This window comes from Eptatretus burgeri, chromosome 15 (assembly GCF_056783735.1).
Source record: "Eptatretus burgeri isolate ZD-2024b chromosome 15, Ebu_testis_v1, whole genome shotgun sequence".
In the NCBI taxonomy this organism is placed as follows: Eukaryota; Metazoa; Chordata; class Myxini; order Myxiniformes; family Myxinidae; genus Eptatretus; species Eptatretus burgeri.
The window spans coordinates 4,426,840-4,445,997 of record NC_140975.1 but is presented as its reverse complement, the minus strand read 5'-3'; the positions used below and the strand labels follow the sequence as shown (position 1 = coordinate 4,445,997).

General features: G+C 41.1%; 1 protein-coding gene across 5 annotated transcripts in view; it reads right to left on the bottom strand.

Annotated features, from left to right (window-relative positions):
* LOC147011351 (syntaxin-binding protein 5-like) overlaps positions 1-19,158 on the bottom strand; it is a 197,496-nt gene that overhangs the window by 16,959 nt on the left and 161,379 nt on the right. For 4 of the 5 annotated variants that reach the window (XM_085858353.1, XM_085858352.1, XM_085858355.1 and 1 more), the window contains 3 exons: positions 9,296-9,334; positions 4,251-4,427; positions 3,872-3,979 (listed from right to left, as the gene is read on the bottom strand). In XM_085858353.1, coding sequence (XP_085714479.1) covers positions 3,872-3,979; positions 4,251-4,427; positions 9,296-9,334 — 324 coding nt within the window. The remainder of the gene's footprint in view (positions 1-3,871; positions 3,980-4,250; positions 4,428-9,295; positions 9,335-19,158) is intronic. The other variant, XM_085858354.1, reaches the window with a different exon arrangement.

Below are 19,158 nucleotides of genomic sequence, written 5' to 3'. Positions count from 1 at the left end.
TATGCAGGTAACAAATCTCATTTGAGTCTCTCTCAGCAACCGCTCGTTAGACACAAAGTCCGACCAGTGATAGCGAAGGATTCTCCAAAGAGACCTGGTACCAAAGGAATCCAGTCTCTGTCTCAGATCCCTTGTCAGTATCCAAGTCTCACATCCATAGAATAAGATTGGAAGCAGCAAGGACCTGAAGACTCAGACTTTCATCCTCCCGTGCAAATACCGGCAGTGTCACACCCCATGATCCAGTGAATCCACAACTCCCCAGGTCCGACCCAGAGGTCTAGTGACCTCTGGCTCACAGCCAGCGAAGACATGAATATCACTGTCAAGGTAAGTGAATCTCTCCGCAACCTCAACACCCTCACCACAAACAGGTACAGACAAGATAGCAACATCCAAGATGTCACTGAAAGCCTGGATCTTAGTTTTTGACCCAGGAAACCCGTAATCCCAGCGGCTCCGATTCTTGATTCAACACCTCCAGGGCTCCCAAAAGGATAACCAGAGTTTCCCCAAAGATGGCTGCATCATCTGTGAAATCAAGGTCAGATATCTTGACATTCCCAAACGATGCACCGCAGCTTGATCTCTCTGACATTCTCCACAGAATCCAATCCATACAAGTGCTGAAAAGTGTGGGGGCCAGAACACACCCCTGACGAACTCCAGTAACAACTGGAAATAAGTCAGAGATGGTACCACCACATCTCACAGCACTCTCAATACCAGAGTAGAGTTCAGCCATCAGATCGATCAGTTTTGGAGGCACCCCATGAAGACCTCCACAGCTCTTCAGGATCCACAAAGCACCCAGACCCTTCAAATCCCCACTCACCTTGTTTGCAAACTCCTCACCTACCCTCTCAGCATTGAGCTTGCCAACATCCAGCCTAAGCTGGGATGGTACCATTCTCCCAGATTTCAGTTGCAACTTCAGAGTTGCTCCCACAAGCCTATGGTTGGTATTGAGGAACTGAGCACTCTGGAAGACCCTGCAGTTCCGGATCATCCTCCAGCGACTATCAACAAGCACATGGCCAATCTCCTTTGTCACACCGCCAGAATTGAAATACCAAGTCCAGCGATGACCTTGTGGGCGCTGAAACCATGAACCAGCCACCGAAGTCCATGACTTCTTGCAAAGTCAAGGAACTTAGTGCTATTCTGGTTCACAGTTCCAGACCCCATGGGGTCTCAAACTGTCTGGAACTCGCCTGGAGTACTGATCAACCACAGACTCGAACGTGGCATAGAATGTGTCCTTCACAGTGAGATCACTCACCTGTCGGAGCATATACAGAGACCAGGGAAATGACACCTAAGGAGTGACGAATCATTAGTCTCATAATACGCTCGTTGATCGGTGTTACCTCAATTATCATTGGAATCGGCTTATTAGACACAGCTACAGCAACTCCTTGGGCATGGTAACCATCAGAGCGACCACACCAATAGTAGGTGTAACCACCCACCATGATCTTGTCACTATCCGGTCTCCGAGCCTCAGAGAGTGATGCAATACCGATGTCCAAACGCATGAGCTCGGATGATAACAGAAACAGGTGCTCATCCTCTCTTAGGGACAGGACATTCCAGGCACCCACCCCACCCAAAGGGACCGCCTCAGGTTAACCAAAGGAGACCGCTGTCTGGTGGAGAACACATCAGCACCACTCTGCCACATACCACAACAATCTGACCCAGGAAGTTTATCCCGTGATTTTCCTCCCATCTTCTAGGAATGGGTGTCGCGAAGGCTTTGCATTTGTGGGTTTTGCGGAATGAAGAGTTTTAAGGTGGCCGGAGTGCAAATCCGACCACCAACCTCCTCAAAAAGGTAACCCAACTTCCAGGAGAAAGTCCACAGACACAGTTGGGCACCAGATATGGATGGCTGTTGGTTTACAAGGAGTTCCTCCACCCTTTGACAGGTTTTGTTTTTAATCCTGTTGGGTGTCCATATCAAACACCCTTCTCACCAGAAAACCTGGTGGGGGAGACGGTTTAGTCGCCGCCAACCCGACCATGGAACAGGTTAGTACAGGTTTACATGATACCTGTAGCAAGCCACAGATCTAATCTGACCTGACCTGACCTGACAGATTACACATTCGTTAAATCGTAATGGTCAAAAGTTTAATGAAGAGTTTATTTTGCATCAATTATAATCGATTTGTTTGTTTTGATGAAACATCCCACACAAACAGTTGCATGTTTATGGATTTGCAAAATTAAAATGGATATAAACAAAAGGTTTTGTTGGTTATATTGGATTTCTTCAAAATAATCATAACAACAACAATAATAATAATTAATCATCCATCCCAAAATGCAAGCTTGTTGTTGGCTTTATGGTTGGGATGGTTGGGATGGTTGGCTTAAGATCTTGGAGTCTTGAGTTCAAGCCCCTGTTTTTTACCATTGAATTAACACCAGGTGGGTTTACCATTGAATTAACACCAGGTGGGTTTACTAAGGCAGTCATCCTTTGAGGTCCGTGAAACGAGTACAGGCGTGCTGGTAACAGGAGACATTGCAACAGCACAGCTGTGTGCCCCCAGAAAATGATGTAGCCAGCAGCCACTGGCTTCATATGAATAAATAAATCCCAAAATGCAAACCCGTCTTTGTCTGCTTTGTGTTAGATCCTACAATTCAAATGTTGAGTTGAATGACCTTGAATTTGAACCCCACGAGATGCCAGTTCAGGGTCCTTACACCAAGAGCACCGTTAATACACCACCATGCGGTAAGACCCCAATGCAAAATTTGTTTGACTCTAATGATCTTCAGGATGAGCATCATGTACAGACGTATAGCCTGTTTATTTGTTTACGAAAATTATTAATGGAAAACCCCTGCACAATGATAAACTTGGAGCCCGCAGGATTCACTCTTGTCCATGTTGAATTGGTTGGACAGAAGACGAAGCAGAATGAGAACCACAAGAAATAAAGAGCACAATCAATCGAGCCGAATGGGTATAACTGTGTTGTTTAAGAGATTGATGTTTGAACGAGTATCTGTGAGAGCAATGAGCCAATAAAGTGTGAGGAAGACTGTGGATGTGGAGGTGATGGCAACCGAGTGGGGGAGTAAGGGATGAGAGACTGACCCTGGGTTATTGAGTGGGGGAGTAAGGAATGAGAGACTGACCCCGGGGTTATTGAGTGGGGGAGTAAGGAATGAGAGACTGACCCTGGGTTATTGAGTGGGGGAGTAAGGAATGAGAGACTGACCCTGGGTTATTGAGTGGGGGAGTAAGGGATGAGAGACTGACCCTGGGTTATTGAGTGGGGGAGTAAGGAATGAGAGACTGACCCCGGGGGTTACCGAGTGGGGGAGTAAGGAATGAGAGACTGACCCTGGGTTATTGAGTGGGGGAGTAAGGAATGAGAGACTGACCCTGGGTTATTGAGTGGGGGAGTAAGGAATGAGAGACTGACCCTGGGTTATTGAGTGTGGGAGTAAGGAATGAGAGACTGACCCTAGGGGTTACTGAGTGGGGGAGTAAGGAATGAGAGACTGACCCCGGGGGTTACCAAGTGGGGAATAAGGAATGAGAGACTGACCCTAGGGGTTACTGAGTGTGGGAGTAAGGAATGAGAGACTGACCCTGGGTTATTGAGTGGGGGAGTCAGGAATGAGAGACTGACCCTAGGGGTTACTGAGTGGGGGAGTAAGGAATGAGAGACTGACCCCGTGGGTTACTGAGTGGGGGAGTAAGGAATGAGAGACTGACCCTAGGGGTTATTGAGTGTGGGAGTAAGGAATGAGAGACTGACCCTAGGGGTTATTGAGTGTGGGAGTAAGGAATGAGAGACTGACCCTAGGGGTTATTGAGTGTGGGAGTAAGGAATGGGAGACTGACCCCGGCCGTTCCAGGTGGGTCCCGGAGCATGGTCGTCGTGCGAGAAGATACTGAAGCTGTGTAGTTGCTGTAACATTGCTCTTCGTGCCCCGTGTCCCGAGCTTGTTCCTGTGTACACAGAGTTCTTCTTCACTGGCATTCCTCACACTCAGTGAGTCATTTATGGGCACAATCTTAATGACCACAAATACTTCACAAATCCAGAGGTTAATGGGTGTTTTTGGACCATGTGAGAGGTTGTCACAATGACCAACAAAATTCTCAACAAAAAGTTTACAAAACCTGCACTCATGTACCATTCTATAAACAGCATCGTTCTGCCATTGTGCACAACACGAGACGATAATCTGTGAACGAGCAAATGTCACCGGTCACTGACCTTCTCCATTGGACGTCGTGGAGGTGGACACGTCCATGCAGGCAGCAGACATCGCCTTACGGAAGGGAGGGCGGACAGAGGCGCGACCACGCAGCCTCACGGTCTCCGTGTTCGACATGCGTTTGGTTGTAGACCTGGACGGCGCTGGCTGGCTCGAGCACATTCCGTTGAGTTGGTCTGAGGTTAGAGATTATTTCAGCATGGTGGGACGGGTAAGGAAGCCAATTGCTTTCCTCCAAAGCATCAAAATAAAAATGGCGCATGCAAGATGCACGAGCTGCCATATGGAGATGCCATAACCCTTTGAAGTTTCCAAGGGATTGGAACGTGGGCTGACTTACACCCACAACAGCACACAGCGGTCTCTGAGTGAGGTCACCAATGCTTATGGAACAACAGACAATGGTCGCTTTTGGTAAATGAAGATGTACCGTAAGCAAAACAATGCAAACATAATGGGTTATGTCATTACTTTGTTAATGTGCTATCAGTCACAATAATTAATTATTCTTTAACCTTTGAACCCCTCATCTCCAACCGCAACCCTACCCAACTCCAAAAGCAACTTGATGTATTCAAATACAACATTCTTCACTCAAGTCCATGCTCTTCGAACAAACAAACACCTAATTTGATGCACAGTTGTTAAATGTCACCATGGCAACATGTTTAGATAAACAGAATCATCACTTAGATGACATCGATGTGGACTCAGTGTCTGAATTGTCTGTGACATCACCCAAAGGAGGTGCTCAAAATCAATCCAATAATGTTACATCTCCAGTTCAGGCCCGACTAATTGCAGCACGTCTCCATCATGCGGGCTGCCTGATGGGATTCAATCGACAGTTGAAAGGTGTAGACTGCCTCAGGCTTCCTGGATCAAATAAAAGGAAAATTCTGAACACCCTCGAGTGGTGGAATTGGTTCTGAGGAGCAACAAACGGCCATCACCAATCATAGGTAACCCGATTGAAGTCGTGACAGTGGAGGAAAACTTTCAACGTGGAAGCATTCATACAGTGAAGTACATCTTCCTGATGAGCACATAATGTCTCAATTTCATGAGGATCTGCTTACCTGGAATAACGTCTACTTGAGCTTGAAATAGCTAAATATATCCAAAATGGGTCTTCGACACCAAATGTAACTTCTGGTTCTGGCAGGAGACGCAGAGCAGGTGTCATCAGAGGCATGGAGACCCGACAGTCAACATACTATGGATAAAGACTCCGACAGTTAAGATAAATAAACATGTTACATGGACAGAAAGACCTGCACTCATCCAGCCCATGGGAATACGCGGAGCTCAGCTCGTGGAACTCCTGCATGCTATCATGCATTGGAACTCCTCGACGTGCCGTACATCGTTTGTTGGAGATGAAAGGAGAACGTAGAAGGTGGCCGAGCTTAAGCTGAGGGACAAAGGAGGTTTATGTCTCAGCAAGGTCAAACTAAAGGTTAAAACATCATGACATCGAAGACTGGACAACATAAGGGCTCGTGAAGCACACAATTTTTTTTGATGTTTGGGGTGATTGAGCTTTGTGGGAGCGCTTTCACACAAACATCGAGGAAGTGTTTATCATCAACACGTCGTGAGATGGAAATGCGCACCTTGTCGTTTGCACTCCCTACCGGGGGCAAGTGTTCGGAATATTAAGCTTCACGGGCCTCGCAAATGTTTAAAAGCAAATGGTCGCTCAGGGAGAGCAATGCAAGTCATCGAATCTTTCTTCAACGTGCAGTCCAATTGTGGCTAAGTGGCTGCCAAGCAATAACTATCGTATATGCCAATGCAGATCAGCAGCTGAAATGCAATTTTACGGTTCAAATGCAGCTCTGTCAATACAAACGGAAAACGGCGATGCACCAAACTCGGACTAGTGAAGCCTACTGTAGGCCTCAAGTCAGGGTTAACACTGTACGCCCTCTCCACCAAGCAAAAATTATTTCCTTGAGGAATCATTGTCAATGCCACCGAGTTCAAGTTGACGTCGTTGTCCAAATACATTTACTGGTTGTTCAAAAGGGTTTAAGAATTGTATTTCTCTCCAGCATTGCCGGTATGATGGAATGTTGCCTTGAAGATGGAACTTGGCAATCACCTGGTGTTAACGCATCAGTCTGATCCAAGTTCACGGATTTATTGATGGGTTTTGCTTGTCTGGGTTACGTTTCATTACACGTCTACCTGTAAATAGGTGACCAAGCAAACGAGCATTTTGCTCGGCCGAGGTATTACCCATCATTTTTGGAAAGTCGAGCACACCTGCCAATTGTCCAGATAACTTGAAACATCAGGTGCAAATTCCATAACCAGCACGAGTTTCACACATCGACACGTCTGGCCTTTGTGACAAATCCACCTTCACTTCGGCCATTTTGACACAGCACGGAGTTGTACTGTACGATCTGGTCAGGTTCAGAACACTCGACGGCCGAGTGGACTCCGCTAGATGGTGCATGCCGCTTTCATCATCGATCGCTCATGGTTTTCAAACCATCCCCGCAGTTATCACGTCTCATCTTCTCCCCTTGCAATGGTGGCTAAGAATCATTAAACTGCAAAACAAAATTGCCTTTCAACAAAAAATATATAAAACCGTGCTCTCCCAAGATGATCAAATTGGATGCACATGAGCACGCGCACGCACGCACGCACGCACGCGCGTGCACACACACTGCAAACCAGGCAGCACCACGTGACAAACCTCTAAACACTGAATTACATCCATTGTACTCGTCATTTATTTGTAAACTATCACTTGTATTGAGCTGTTGCATTTTTGGGATAACAAGGGAGCAATTTCTTCGAACTGTTACCAAACTGCAATGCTCGTGTGCTGAATGAGAGACAGCGAAAGAGGAAAATGGTGACCAACCGAAGGCTGGCTCAGGCCTGCCATTGTGACGAGCAGTCTACCCATGCAACGACTGCTACCAACATGGCATTGTCCGTACCTCTTGTTCGCAGCCCCGAACCCAAGTGAGCAAATGACATTCTCCGTAGCAATTGTTATGTTCACGAGGTAAGATTGTGTTGTAATTAAAAGCAGTAATAAGTACAGGTCATTAAAATGTATAACAATGGAATAAATTTAAATTGGAAAAGAAAATGACAAAATTAACTGTGGTAACAGGACATGTGGACCACCATGCATATACTGCACTCCCAAAGTGATTTTAATTTCATCTCTTCGTGAAATGGAAAGGCTTTAGTAGACAAATGATCGAAGAAAACGTTAAAGAGAGACATCTGTTCCTGCATCATGTCGAATCGTCCAGCGGCCAAACGGACGCGACCCATCTGAAAGAACTGGCATCCTTACATATCCTCATCATGTCTTTTGACACAAGGCTATGAAAGACCTGACATGACCTGTCCGATCTAACGGGCATGACCTGTCCATAATGAAAGGGGCACGACCTGTCGAAGAGAACAGAACTCGGTTCTGGTAAAAAAAAAAAAATGCCGGGGATTGAGGGTCATGCCGGTGTGTGTGTGCGACAGACCAAGAAACAACACATGGTTATCAAATTTGATACCATTGCTTTGAATAACGTGACCGCGGCCCATGCTCGAGGCATCATGAGGACAAGTCCACCGAGCTGGCGGCCATTTTTAAAATCCCAACAACAGCTTCCGGCGCACATTTTAAAAAAGTGCCGAGGGATTGAGGGTCATGCTGGTCTGTGTGTGTGTGCGACAGACCAAGAAACAACACACGGTTATCAAATTTGATGCCATTGCTTTGAATAACGTGACCGCGGCCCATGCTCGAGGCATCATGAGGACAAGTCCACCGAGCTGGCGGCCATTTTGAAATCCCAACAACAGCTTCCGGCGCACATTTTTTAAAAAGTGCCGAGGGATTGAGGGTCATGCTGGTGTGTGTGTGTGCGACAGACCAAGAAACAACACACGGTTATCAAATTTGATGCCATTGCTTTGAATAACGTGACCGCGGCCCATGCTTGAGGCATCACGAGGACAAGCGCACTGCACTGGCGGCCATTTTTAAAATCCCAACAACAGCTTCCGGTGTACATTTTAAAACCGGCTTCAAGCAGGCTCAGGCTGAAGTCACATTGCTGGAAGCAATGTCTAGTGTTGGTCGCAACAGCGTGCTGCCAGTTTCAACCCTCCATGTGGTTGTCCCTGCCCGTTTGGCGGTTACGTTTTCCCAGCAGCGCGATGTCATCCATATTAGGGCCAGAATGATGAAGCAGTGTTGGAAATCTTGCCCCAACAGGAAAGATTACAAACAAGTTGAAAATGGGAAACCTTCAAAAGCATGCAGCAACGAGCGTGCACATTAAAGTTTAATTTCCCTATCGAGCAAAAGCAAAGCTAATTAGCAAGCTTTTTATAATTACAAAATCTTACAATTAGCCGAGAAATCATCATCGCGCCGCACCTCCTGCTGTTCGCTTTACAAAACAAACATGAGTTGGGCTTTGGATTTGGCAGAGTCTCGGGATTGTCATCCCTTTGGAAAGCGCTTTGTTCCCAGGTTGGTGTGTCACGTGATGCATGTTTTACCCCTAGTGAGGGATGAAACGAAGAAAGCAAAATTTGGTGAATTACAAAAAAAGCAATAATCATGGCAAAAGTAGAAATAACAACACAAATGCGACGTTACGAGTGGGTTTTCTCATTAAAAATTCCCAATTTTCATCTTGTCCCATTAATTGGGGGAGATATGTCAAAGCAGGTAGTTATTCGCCTGAGAGTGATGGAGGAGTGAGGGATGTGCTGGTCCAGAGGGTGAAACATTTCTGTCGGTTCCGATCACAAATATCCTACAGGAGGTAAAAGGAAATAAATATTTGAACAAAATCATGTCGTAAGTCATAAGCTCTCCTGTCCATCGTGCCCCATCTCCGGTTCGATTACAAAGGTGGCCAATGGGATGAGAGTGGACATGATGCACCATCATGAGGTGGCAACAGAATCGAGGCGACAATGCAGAACCAATGAAAGATGGTAATGATGCAGCTTGCTGGGATTTGGGAGGGTCGGGGTTGAGAGCGCATCATACCTTTGTCAAACACAAGACTGAGTCTCCTAGTGGGCTTCACTGAAACATAGGCAGAGACACAAAACAACTCACAGGGAAAAATACGACACGACAGTCTTCTTTGGATTTTTCAGCATACACATCACATATGCTGATACATACATTGACCATGACCATATACATAGTGCACACGACCATAGATACAGTGCACATGACCATATAAACAGTGCATATATGACTATATGCACAATTCATACGACTAAATGTATAGTGCATATGACCATAAAGACTGGAAAACCACAAAGACTGCACATGACTATATACATATATATATATATATATATATATATATATATATATATATATATATATATATATATATATATATATATATATATATATATATATCGTGTATATGACCAGATAGAATGCATATGACTATATATATATATATATATATATATATATATATATATATATATATATATATATATATATATATATATATATATATATATATATATATATATATATATAGTGCATATGACCATAAAGACTGCGTACGACCATATCGACAGCGCATATGCCAATAAAGTGCAAATTCCAATAGTTACAATGCATATGCCAACACAAAATTGTATACATACAGCCAGCCCATGTATGACATCTCATATGTATGACATCTCATGTATGACATGAATATGTATGACATCTCATGTATGACAAGAATATGCAGGAGAAACTACCATGCATATTGTTGTGGGAATGAGAGTTAAAGGTTAATAAAACTGTTTCGTTGGACGATAGTTATTTGAGAGCATTTGTTTAAAGAACCATGACATACGATTTGTGCAATGGAGGTGCATTTCGTGCATGTACAGTGAGATGTTTGATTTCCCAACACTAATGTTTTGTCCTCCGCCATGTAAACCTCTGCATGTATGTTTTTAATGTTCTTATCCTCTGTTTACATGTCTTTATAATGCGCACACGAGAGCTTTGCCGCTCAAGCCATGAGAATGTGCAGGTGTCAGTGGAAAATCCAGGGGGTTTCCTGGTTGTCCGGAACCCCCCCCCCCCAGCCCCTGCTCCCAACAAAAAAATATTTACCATTACAGTGGCAAACCCAGGGGTTCCCTGGTCACCCAGAACTCCTTCTAGTATGTCATATAGGCACTACCATCACTCAGGTAGGTCTCACTAGTCATGATATTTAAGATTGAAACTTGAAGTTTATTGAATTCAAACTATTTTATTTTTAGTTATGCATTTAAATATTAAGTTAATTAACTTTTATATCTTTTTGCACAATGCATGCATATCAAAGAATATGTGAATGTGCATTTATTTGAAAGCTGCAATAAAGTTTTCATAACGTTCATATGACTTGGATTTTCTGTTATTTGGAAACCCCCCCCCCCTACCCAATTCCTGGATTTGCCCCTGGGTGTGGCGAATCTGCATTGAAATAGCTCTTCATTATCCTCACCGCAGGGACTGAGGGACGGGGCGAATCTGCAATTAGGAAATCTGCAGTTAGCGTCACTAAGAGAGCTCCCGCAGTCCAGTGAGGGGCTGATCAGTTGATTGTGCACGTGGTTACGTTAACGAGGAGGAAATTTGGAGATCTCTTGGTGGGGCAGCTGATGCAGAGAGGCACAGTTGGGGGGGGGCAGGTGACACAGAGAGGCACAGTTGGGGGAGAAGCTGATGCAAAGGCACAGTTGGCGGGGCAGCTGACAGAGAGGCACAGTTTGGGGGAGGGGAAGCTGACACAGAGAGGCACAGTTGGCGGGGAAGCTGATGCAAAGGCACAGTTGGGGGTGCAGCTGACACAGAGAGGCACAGTTTGGGGGAGGGGAAGCTGACACAGAGAGGCACAGTTGGGGGTGCAGCTGACGCAGAGAGGAACAGTTGGCGGGGAAGCTGATGCAAAGGCACAGTTGGGGGTGCAGCTGACACAGAGAGGCACAGTTGGTGAGGAATTTGACACAGAGAGGCACAGTTGGGGGGGGGGGCAGCTGACGCAGAGGGAGAAGTAAAAGCGAGAGAGGACAACGACGCTGGAGGAGCGCCTGAGATCGGCAGGAAGAGTCATTGAGTGTGCCAAAGCTGTGAACAATTATTTCGTCAAAGTAACGAGGCCTTTAAGGAAGCCACAATCATGGAGCTTGAGGCGTGTTTCTTTACAGTGGGCTGCACCATCGAACTCCGGATAATTCTGCTTCCAGGACTCCTGCACAGCTCGACTCCGTGGTTTGAAATTGACCTCTCAGCATCATTGTTACCCTCCCTGAAGGACAGCGTATTGCATTTGGGTCCACAAATATTTGTTACTTGGCAAAGAAAATATGGGTTTTTTTGGACAAGTATGTTGATCGCCTCCGTTTGTTTGTATGTTTGTCTGTCCGCTCACCTCCAGCCCAAACCACTTAACCGATCGTTCTGAAATTTTCAGAGATGAATGTCACCGACCCTGCGACAGTCCCTGACCTAGCGACAGTCCCCCGACCCGGCGACAGTCCCGCATTGAAGTTTTTTTTTTTTAATTCGGTCGATCAAAAAGGTCTACATAGGCCAAAAGGTCAATTTGAGCCAAATTTTCTAAAATCGTCAAATTTCATCCGATTGACTTGAAATTTGAAACGCATTTGCATATCAGGTCAATGAATTGAACTACCTTTTACTTTTGAGGTTAGCATAGGTCAAAAGGTCAGCATAGGCCATAAAGTCAACCCAAAATAGGGCAATTTTTTTAATTGTTTCTAAAATTGTCAATTTTCATCTGAATGAATTGAAATTTGAAGATCATTTGCATATCAGGTCGATTAATTCAACCACCTATTAATTTTGAGGTAAACAGAGGCTAAAAGGTCAACATAGGCCAAAAGGCCAATTTGGGACAAATTTTCTAAAATCCTCAATTTTCATCCGATTGACTTGAAATTTGAAGAGCATTTTCATGTCAAGTTACTGAATTCAACCACCAATTAATTTTAACGTCAAAAGATCAACACAGGCCTGATTTCTAAAATTGATGATAGGGCCAAAAACTAAATATATCACTATATCTCAAAAAGTTGTGGACGACTTAAAACAAAACAAGATGGATGAGTTGAATAGGTGACAAGAACAAGCGGATTGGAATTTGATTAGGATCCAGCCCATCAGTGGGATACAAAACGTGAACTGTTCGACCTGGCAGAGGTGTGCGCTCTACCGAGTGCTGTTCTACTTTGTGCTGTTTTGCCAAGTTGTCACTCTACGAGTGAATTTTCATTTGTGTGTTTGTTTGTTTGTCTGTCTACGCAGAACTTTTGTGTTTTTCTCCACAAGCACTTGTCGGATTGAGACGAAATTTTCACCATTGGTGCGACTACGCATGTATAATGCTTTCATGATAATTATGATGTCATAGGTCACGTGGTGTGGCAGCCATGTTATAAAAATGGAAAAACTTTGAACCGCTGTATCTCTGAAACCGTACCAAAGAAAAAATTGAAACTTGACACATAGCAATTACTACACATTGGGAATAATTGTGATTTTTGTAATGACGTCATACGTGCCTTCGTAATGACGTCATAATTGCAGATGAAGAACGCTACATCCGATCAGTATGAAAATTTTTGAGGGTCATCTTGGGATAAAATGGTCCACAAAAATATTTTTGATGACGTCATCGGTCACGTGATTTGGCAGCCATATTGTGTTTTTTTGGGGGGGGGGGTTAAAGCTTAAAAAAACCTCCTTTGAAATGGCTGAAACAGTCATCACTGCCAGCAGTAACAAAGTGACAGTTCTAATTATGTCTCATTTATTATGTAATACATCACATAAAACGACACAAACACCACACAAAATATGTCCTGGTGAGGGTCTGCAATCTCTTTTTGCTCTTTTTCTTGTTTGTACTGTATTTCCTGTACTGTTTTCTTGTTGAGTGAGTGAACGGGCTCCAAGATAAGAACGATTAAGAAATCTGCATCACTTGGGTTCGTGTTGTGGGTAATTTGGCAGAATATTGTTTGTTATTTGTTGTGTATTCTTTATTTACGATTTGCAGTGGTTTTTATTTTAATAAAACCCCTGAACTGTTACTCCTGCCTGGCCTGCATTCTTACTGTACTCGTGGTTCAATTAACATGATCGGCGCCCTTAAGGTGCATGATAGGGTAAAAGCAACTCGCGCTTAGTAAAGTAACTTACAGTGCATCATAACCATCTGACTGGCGCACTGTGTGAGCAGGTAATCCTCGGTCGGCTTCGTGTCCTTTGAAAAGGTATCGGGACTAAAGGCCTGGAACCCTGGTTTGGGGCGTAAACCTGGCCAGTGGCTGTGGCCTGTTCACAGCCACATGATTCGGTCATCTCCAGACTGGTCGCTTGGCTATAACAATGATATATGTAGTACATGTGGAATCTCTGAACAATGCATGTATGTGTGTACATATACATATATATATATATATATATATATATATATATATATATATATATATATATATATATATATATATATATATATATATATATATACACACACACACATATATGTATACAGATATATATATATATATATATATATATATATATATATATATATATATATATACATATATATATATATATATATATATATATATATATATATATATATATATATATATATATATATATATATATATATATATATATATATATGGTTTGACATTGAGGCAGTTGGGAAAATATATCTGAAAATAAAAAAGGCACATCCAACCAAAAAATAACTCTATCTACTCTGCTAATATAATAATAAATAAGCAAGAGCATATCCGGTCTCAGGCGGTTTCACCTGCTTCCCAGTGAGCTTTCTGGATACCAACCCAGATCATGTTCGTGCCACAGAAATGCAAAAACAAGAACTAGCACACACAATCACTCACCACTCGCCCCCATACATACAATACCAGATCACGAGTTAAGAGTAAAAAGGGCAGAGTAGACCATCAAAGATGTGATTGACGTTTATTGCTTAAGGTTCTGCAAAATGAAAAACGCTCCTGAAATGACCTTTCACACCGACACACGACTGGAAATGAATTGTTGCCTTGGGAATAAAAGCGGACACGTGCCGAGGCTCGGAGTCGATTGGCTCGAGGAAAGTCGTGCTGGGAAGTGGGTGAAACGTCACCTGAGACCAGATCCGCTCTTGCTTGTCACCTCCGACACCGAAGGTCAAAGGAGGTTATGTTGACAAGAACAAGCCGATTCGATTTTGGCTATGGTCCGAATCCAGATCCGGACTATCGGTGGGATACAAAACGTAGACTGTTCAGCTTGGCGGAGGTACTCACTCTACTGAGTGCCGTTCTAGTTGCAATCTGTTCTGAGATCTGCTGTTAAAATAATCCAAGCACTTGTAACCGATGGGGCATCATCAAAGTAGAAAATGTATTTTGAGTCATTACTCTGTGCAGCACACTCGATGCAGCATTTTTAGGTTTCACACACATTCTCCTAAAATTCATCTTTATAATGAAACCATAGTGAAAGGTAATTTCGTTTTGAAATCAGATGTTTCAAAAAATAAATGAATGAAACTGCCATCATTATCCTCATTTTCTCTGAGCTGTGGACGAAGCAATTTAGTCCATGGAGAAATCTATCCTCACTTGGGATAAATCTACACAAAGAAAAATTTCACAAACTGAGATACAAGGATTTCACTGCATGTCAAACGAGACATGGTCAATGAAAGCGGTTATAGATGAGAGAGGTATTCACAATACCCTGAAATTGGGCCCGAACAGTTATCCTACAAATCCGGGTTCTTCGCCGAGTGTGTCATTCTCTGCTAATCTTTACTTTCAGGTTGTTCTTCCCTCTCATCATTCTTCCCCATACCAGCATAGTGATGTTTTTGGCTTCGGAATAACGTTCAAGCAAAATGTCTAAACTCTAGGAATGGTGTTAGTCGAGGATAAATGGGGCTTCTGAGGCAGCCATTCAAATGAATTGGGAAAAGGGGGAAAACTCTCTGACTCAAAGCCCAAAAGCCCAAAATAGGACACTGATTTCCTCCCCCTCCCATACAAGCAAATGTAAAATTGAGACTGACTCAAGCCCCAAAAGCCCAAAATAGGAGACTGATTTCCTCCCCCTCCCATACAAGCAAATGTTAAACTGAGACTTACTGATTAAAGCACTTCTTTCCTTTCATATTTTCATTCCACTCAAAGAGCGAACCAATGAATATTTGTCCATGTTCTACTTCAGGGAATAACTTAATTTTCCTATTACATTCATCACCATCGAGTATATTCACAAATATTACTTTGGAATATAGTTTTTGGTTTAAATGTCTTTGTTGAGCAGAAATGAAATGATAAACTTCTCTCAATGCTCTTATTTGATCACCTCTTGAGCCACACATCATTTTGAGATTGTAATAAATTGTTTTTCCATTGTTCAATTGATAACCATCAAAGTTTTCAGTCCATTCAAGGATATTAATTTTTTTATTTACATCCTCCAACTTATTTATAATTAAATTTATCCGCTTATTTGTTTTATCTACTTTTACCCCGGTTATTGATTCACGAAGACTTATTTGATATTTCTCACATTCTTTATGTTTCCCATTTAAATACCAAGGCTGATTACATCTCCACTCTTTGGTTTGGTTATTGCTTGATTCTATCATTTATAAATCAGTAAAAAGATGGCGGTAGCCTGTTAAAATTCCCAACCCAATATCTTAACACTTACACTTATAACCATAAGGGATACTATTGATTCCATTCTATAAAATATATCTTTTATCATCAAAAGCTCCTAATGCTTTCTTATTTATCTCTTCTGTATACTATTGATGTTTATAACTTCTTATTGTATTCATTTTTCTGTACTCTTCCTTCTTTAAGGTTAAACAGTTGTAATAATGTTTAAAGTTTATTGTTTCCTTCATTATATTTTTCTTTATTCCCATTAGCTTCTTATCACACCGTTCAATGTTATTATTATCAATATACGTAAAAGCATAAGACTTTGATCTCAATCCTATAAATTCACTCATGACCTTCCCACCCAATTCATCTTTAAACTTACCAATAACCTTTTTATTCTTTGATGAAAACAACACATCACCTGACTTATAATTACTTGTATCATATCTATCAACATTATCAATCATATCCTCATATACATCACTTGTCTTAATTTCTAATATAAAACTATCTGTATCCATATATAACAATGACACATGATCCTTATACTTTGATTTTAAATTATTATAGTTATAGTCATGCATTAACGACTTTGACAAGTCAAGAATTGATGTTCCTTTATAAATAGGTTTATCCATTTCAATACTCTTTTTTCAAATGAATAGCACAAAAGTTCTCTGAAAACACCTCCGCTCGTTCAAAACTTGGTCTATTAATTAACTTTGAAGCCTGTTTCCAAGATGTAGCAAGTCTTATGTTTTGTCGATTCCTAACATTTTCCATAGTCTTTCCAAATACAGCATTATTCATTAATTTATAAAAGTCCTTCTCAAAATCTGTTTTTGCTTCTGTTCTCCTTTTTGTATTAAAATCAATATACTTCTTTAACCAATGACTTTGTTTAAATTTCAAAATCCGATGCATTTTCCTCACTCTCAACCCAGCAGATAAATATTGTCTCAAGTTCCTTTGATGCAAAACATAACTTTCTTTACCATTTAATGTAGTAAGTAGTTTTTCTGGAGATTTACCTTTTATATTAAATGACTGTTGGAAATCACTTAACCATTCTTTTAAAGGACTTTCTTTATCAGGGGCATAAGGTAAGTCTTTATGTTTGTTATGAAGTTCTTCTGGATATTTTAAATCAACCTCAAAATAATTTCCAACTTCAGCTTCATCCAATTCTTTTTGAGAGGAGACAACAATGTCTTGCAAAACTTTTTCATAATGTTTTTCTTTAACCCATTTAAGTTTTCCACAAGGTAAATATTGAGACATAGCCCACACATACAAATTGTTAGCATCATAATACATCAGGTAAGAGTTATCCTCATTCATATTATAATCAGGAAGATATTTGTTATTTGGTTTAGCATATCTCTTGGAACATACTTGAGATATTCCTCCTCTTTTAGCCTTCTCTATCATTAAAAGCATATCTGTAGCACTGATTAATTCCAAATTTTGTTTTGTCATTTTTAACATATCACTCCAAGCCAAACCCGGGGCTGTGTAAAAGTGAACGGGGTCTAATCCATAATAATTTTTATTATGACAGACTGTTCTAAAAGTTTCAAACACATCAGCCAATAACAATACATCAGTTTGAAGATACAAATCATGATATTCTCCAAGATTCTTTATATTAAACTATTCCCAAACCTTTTTAGCTTGTGTATAATCTCTGTCAGAAATATGAGTTTTATTCAACTTGCCATAGAAACTTTCCCTTGAAGGAAGTTGTGTTTCCTTAAACTTCTCAAATGAATCCATATAGTCATACGGATGTATTCCCTTTTGTGATAAGAGATCAATCTCTTCTTGATTTGAGAAATGTGATTTAAGATTCGGTAAGTTTTTAATATTTGATGCTAAGTTAGATAATGGACTTGCCATAAACTTGTTTGCATCAAGAAATCTGATATGGGTTATGGGGGCTGTATGAATTGTTTTTGTGAATGAGATGTATTTTTGATCTGTGTTAGGAATGGCAGAAATATCTCCAGATGTCTTTGAAAGTTCATTTATAAATAGATGTGTGTCATAGTGAGCATTGTTGTGAAGAAAGACAGGAATAAAGTTTGGAGGCTTGTAATTAAGATTACAATGGGAATGAGCTGGACCTCTATATTTACCAGTAAGATGACAGTGATCCCTCACCTTGACCTCTCCCTCAATTTTCTCTTCACAAATATGACAGATACTGTTCTTTCTAAATTCCTTTTTCTCTCCCTTTGTTAATGACATTGGTTTATAGGTTTTAACCATTATTTCTCTTCGTCCTATACAGTCTTTTTCCAATCGTCTTACAAACTCCTCTGAGGCATCTTCTCCTCTATGAAGTTCTAACTTGTTGTATTCATCACCAACAGATGATTTGATATAATAACAGAAACCACAAGGAGTATGTTTTTGATATTTATTTGCATATGATTTATTTGGATTTGGAGAAACAGTATCTATCTTTTCAAGGATACATTCAAAATCAGCATATATCACAAACGGATGTTTTATAGATTTGTTAAAATCTTTGAATGATATGTTTGAACCTGCTTGTGCTAAATTTATTACAGTTGATTTATGATTACTACAATATTTTGAATGTTGATTTATTCGTTCTTTTGTATAAAAGGATTTGAGACATCTCTTACAAGGATATGTTTTACATTTTCTCTTGTTTCGTTGTGATTTGGTTAATCTTGATAAATTTTTGATGAAAGCATAATGTGATTTTTCCTTTGAAGTAAAGTAGAGAAGGTCAATGTGTGTTTCATCATTTGTATAGTTGTTTGAAAATTTTAATATCTGAACTTTGTTTGTAACCGTTAATCCATATACATTAACAGATAGATTATTCATTTTCTCAAATTTAGGAATATCTCTCAATGACATTGGAAACTTTAAATCTTTAACATTTAATGTATTCTCGTATTTCTTATAATGTTCAACCCTTTTAGGATTCCATTGTGGAGGATGTAAGTGAGCAAGAACAGACCATAGAAAACATTTATTATCTTTGTTTTGAATATTAACAATCGCTTTCTTAAGTTTTTTCTCTTTTGGTGAATCAATATAAGAAGAATCTTTTAGAGGATCTCATTTTAAGATGTGTATATCTAAAAAGATTATTTTTGTAAGAGCAAATCCACTACCTACTACAGTGTTATCAAC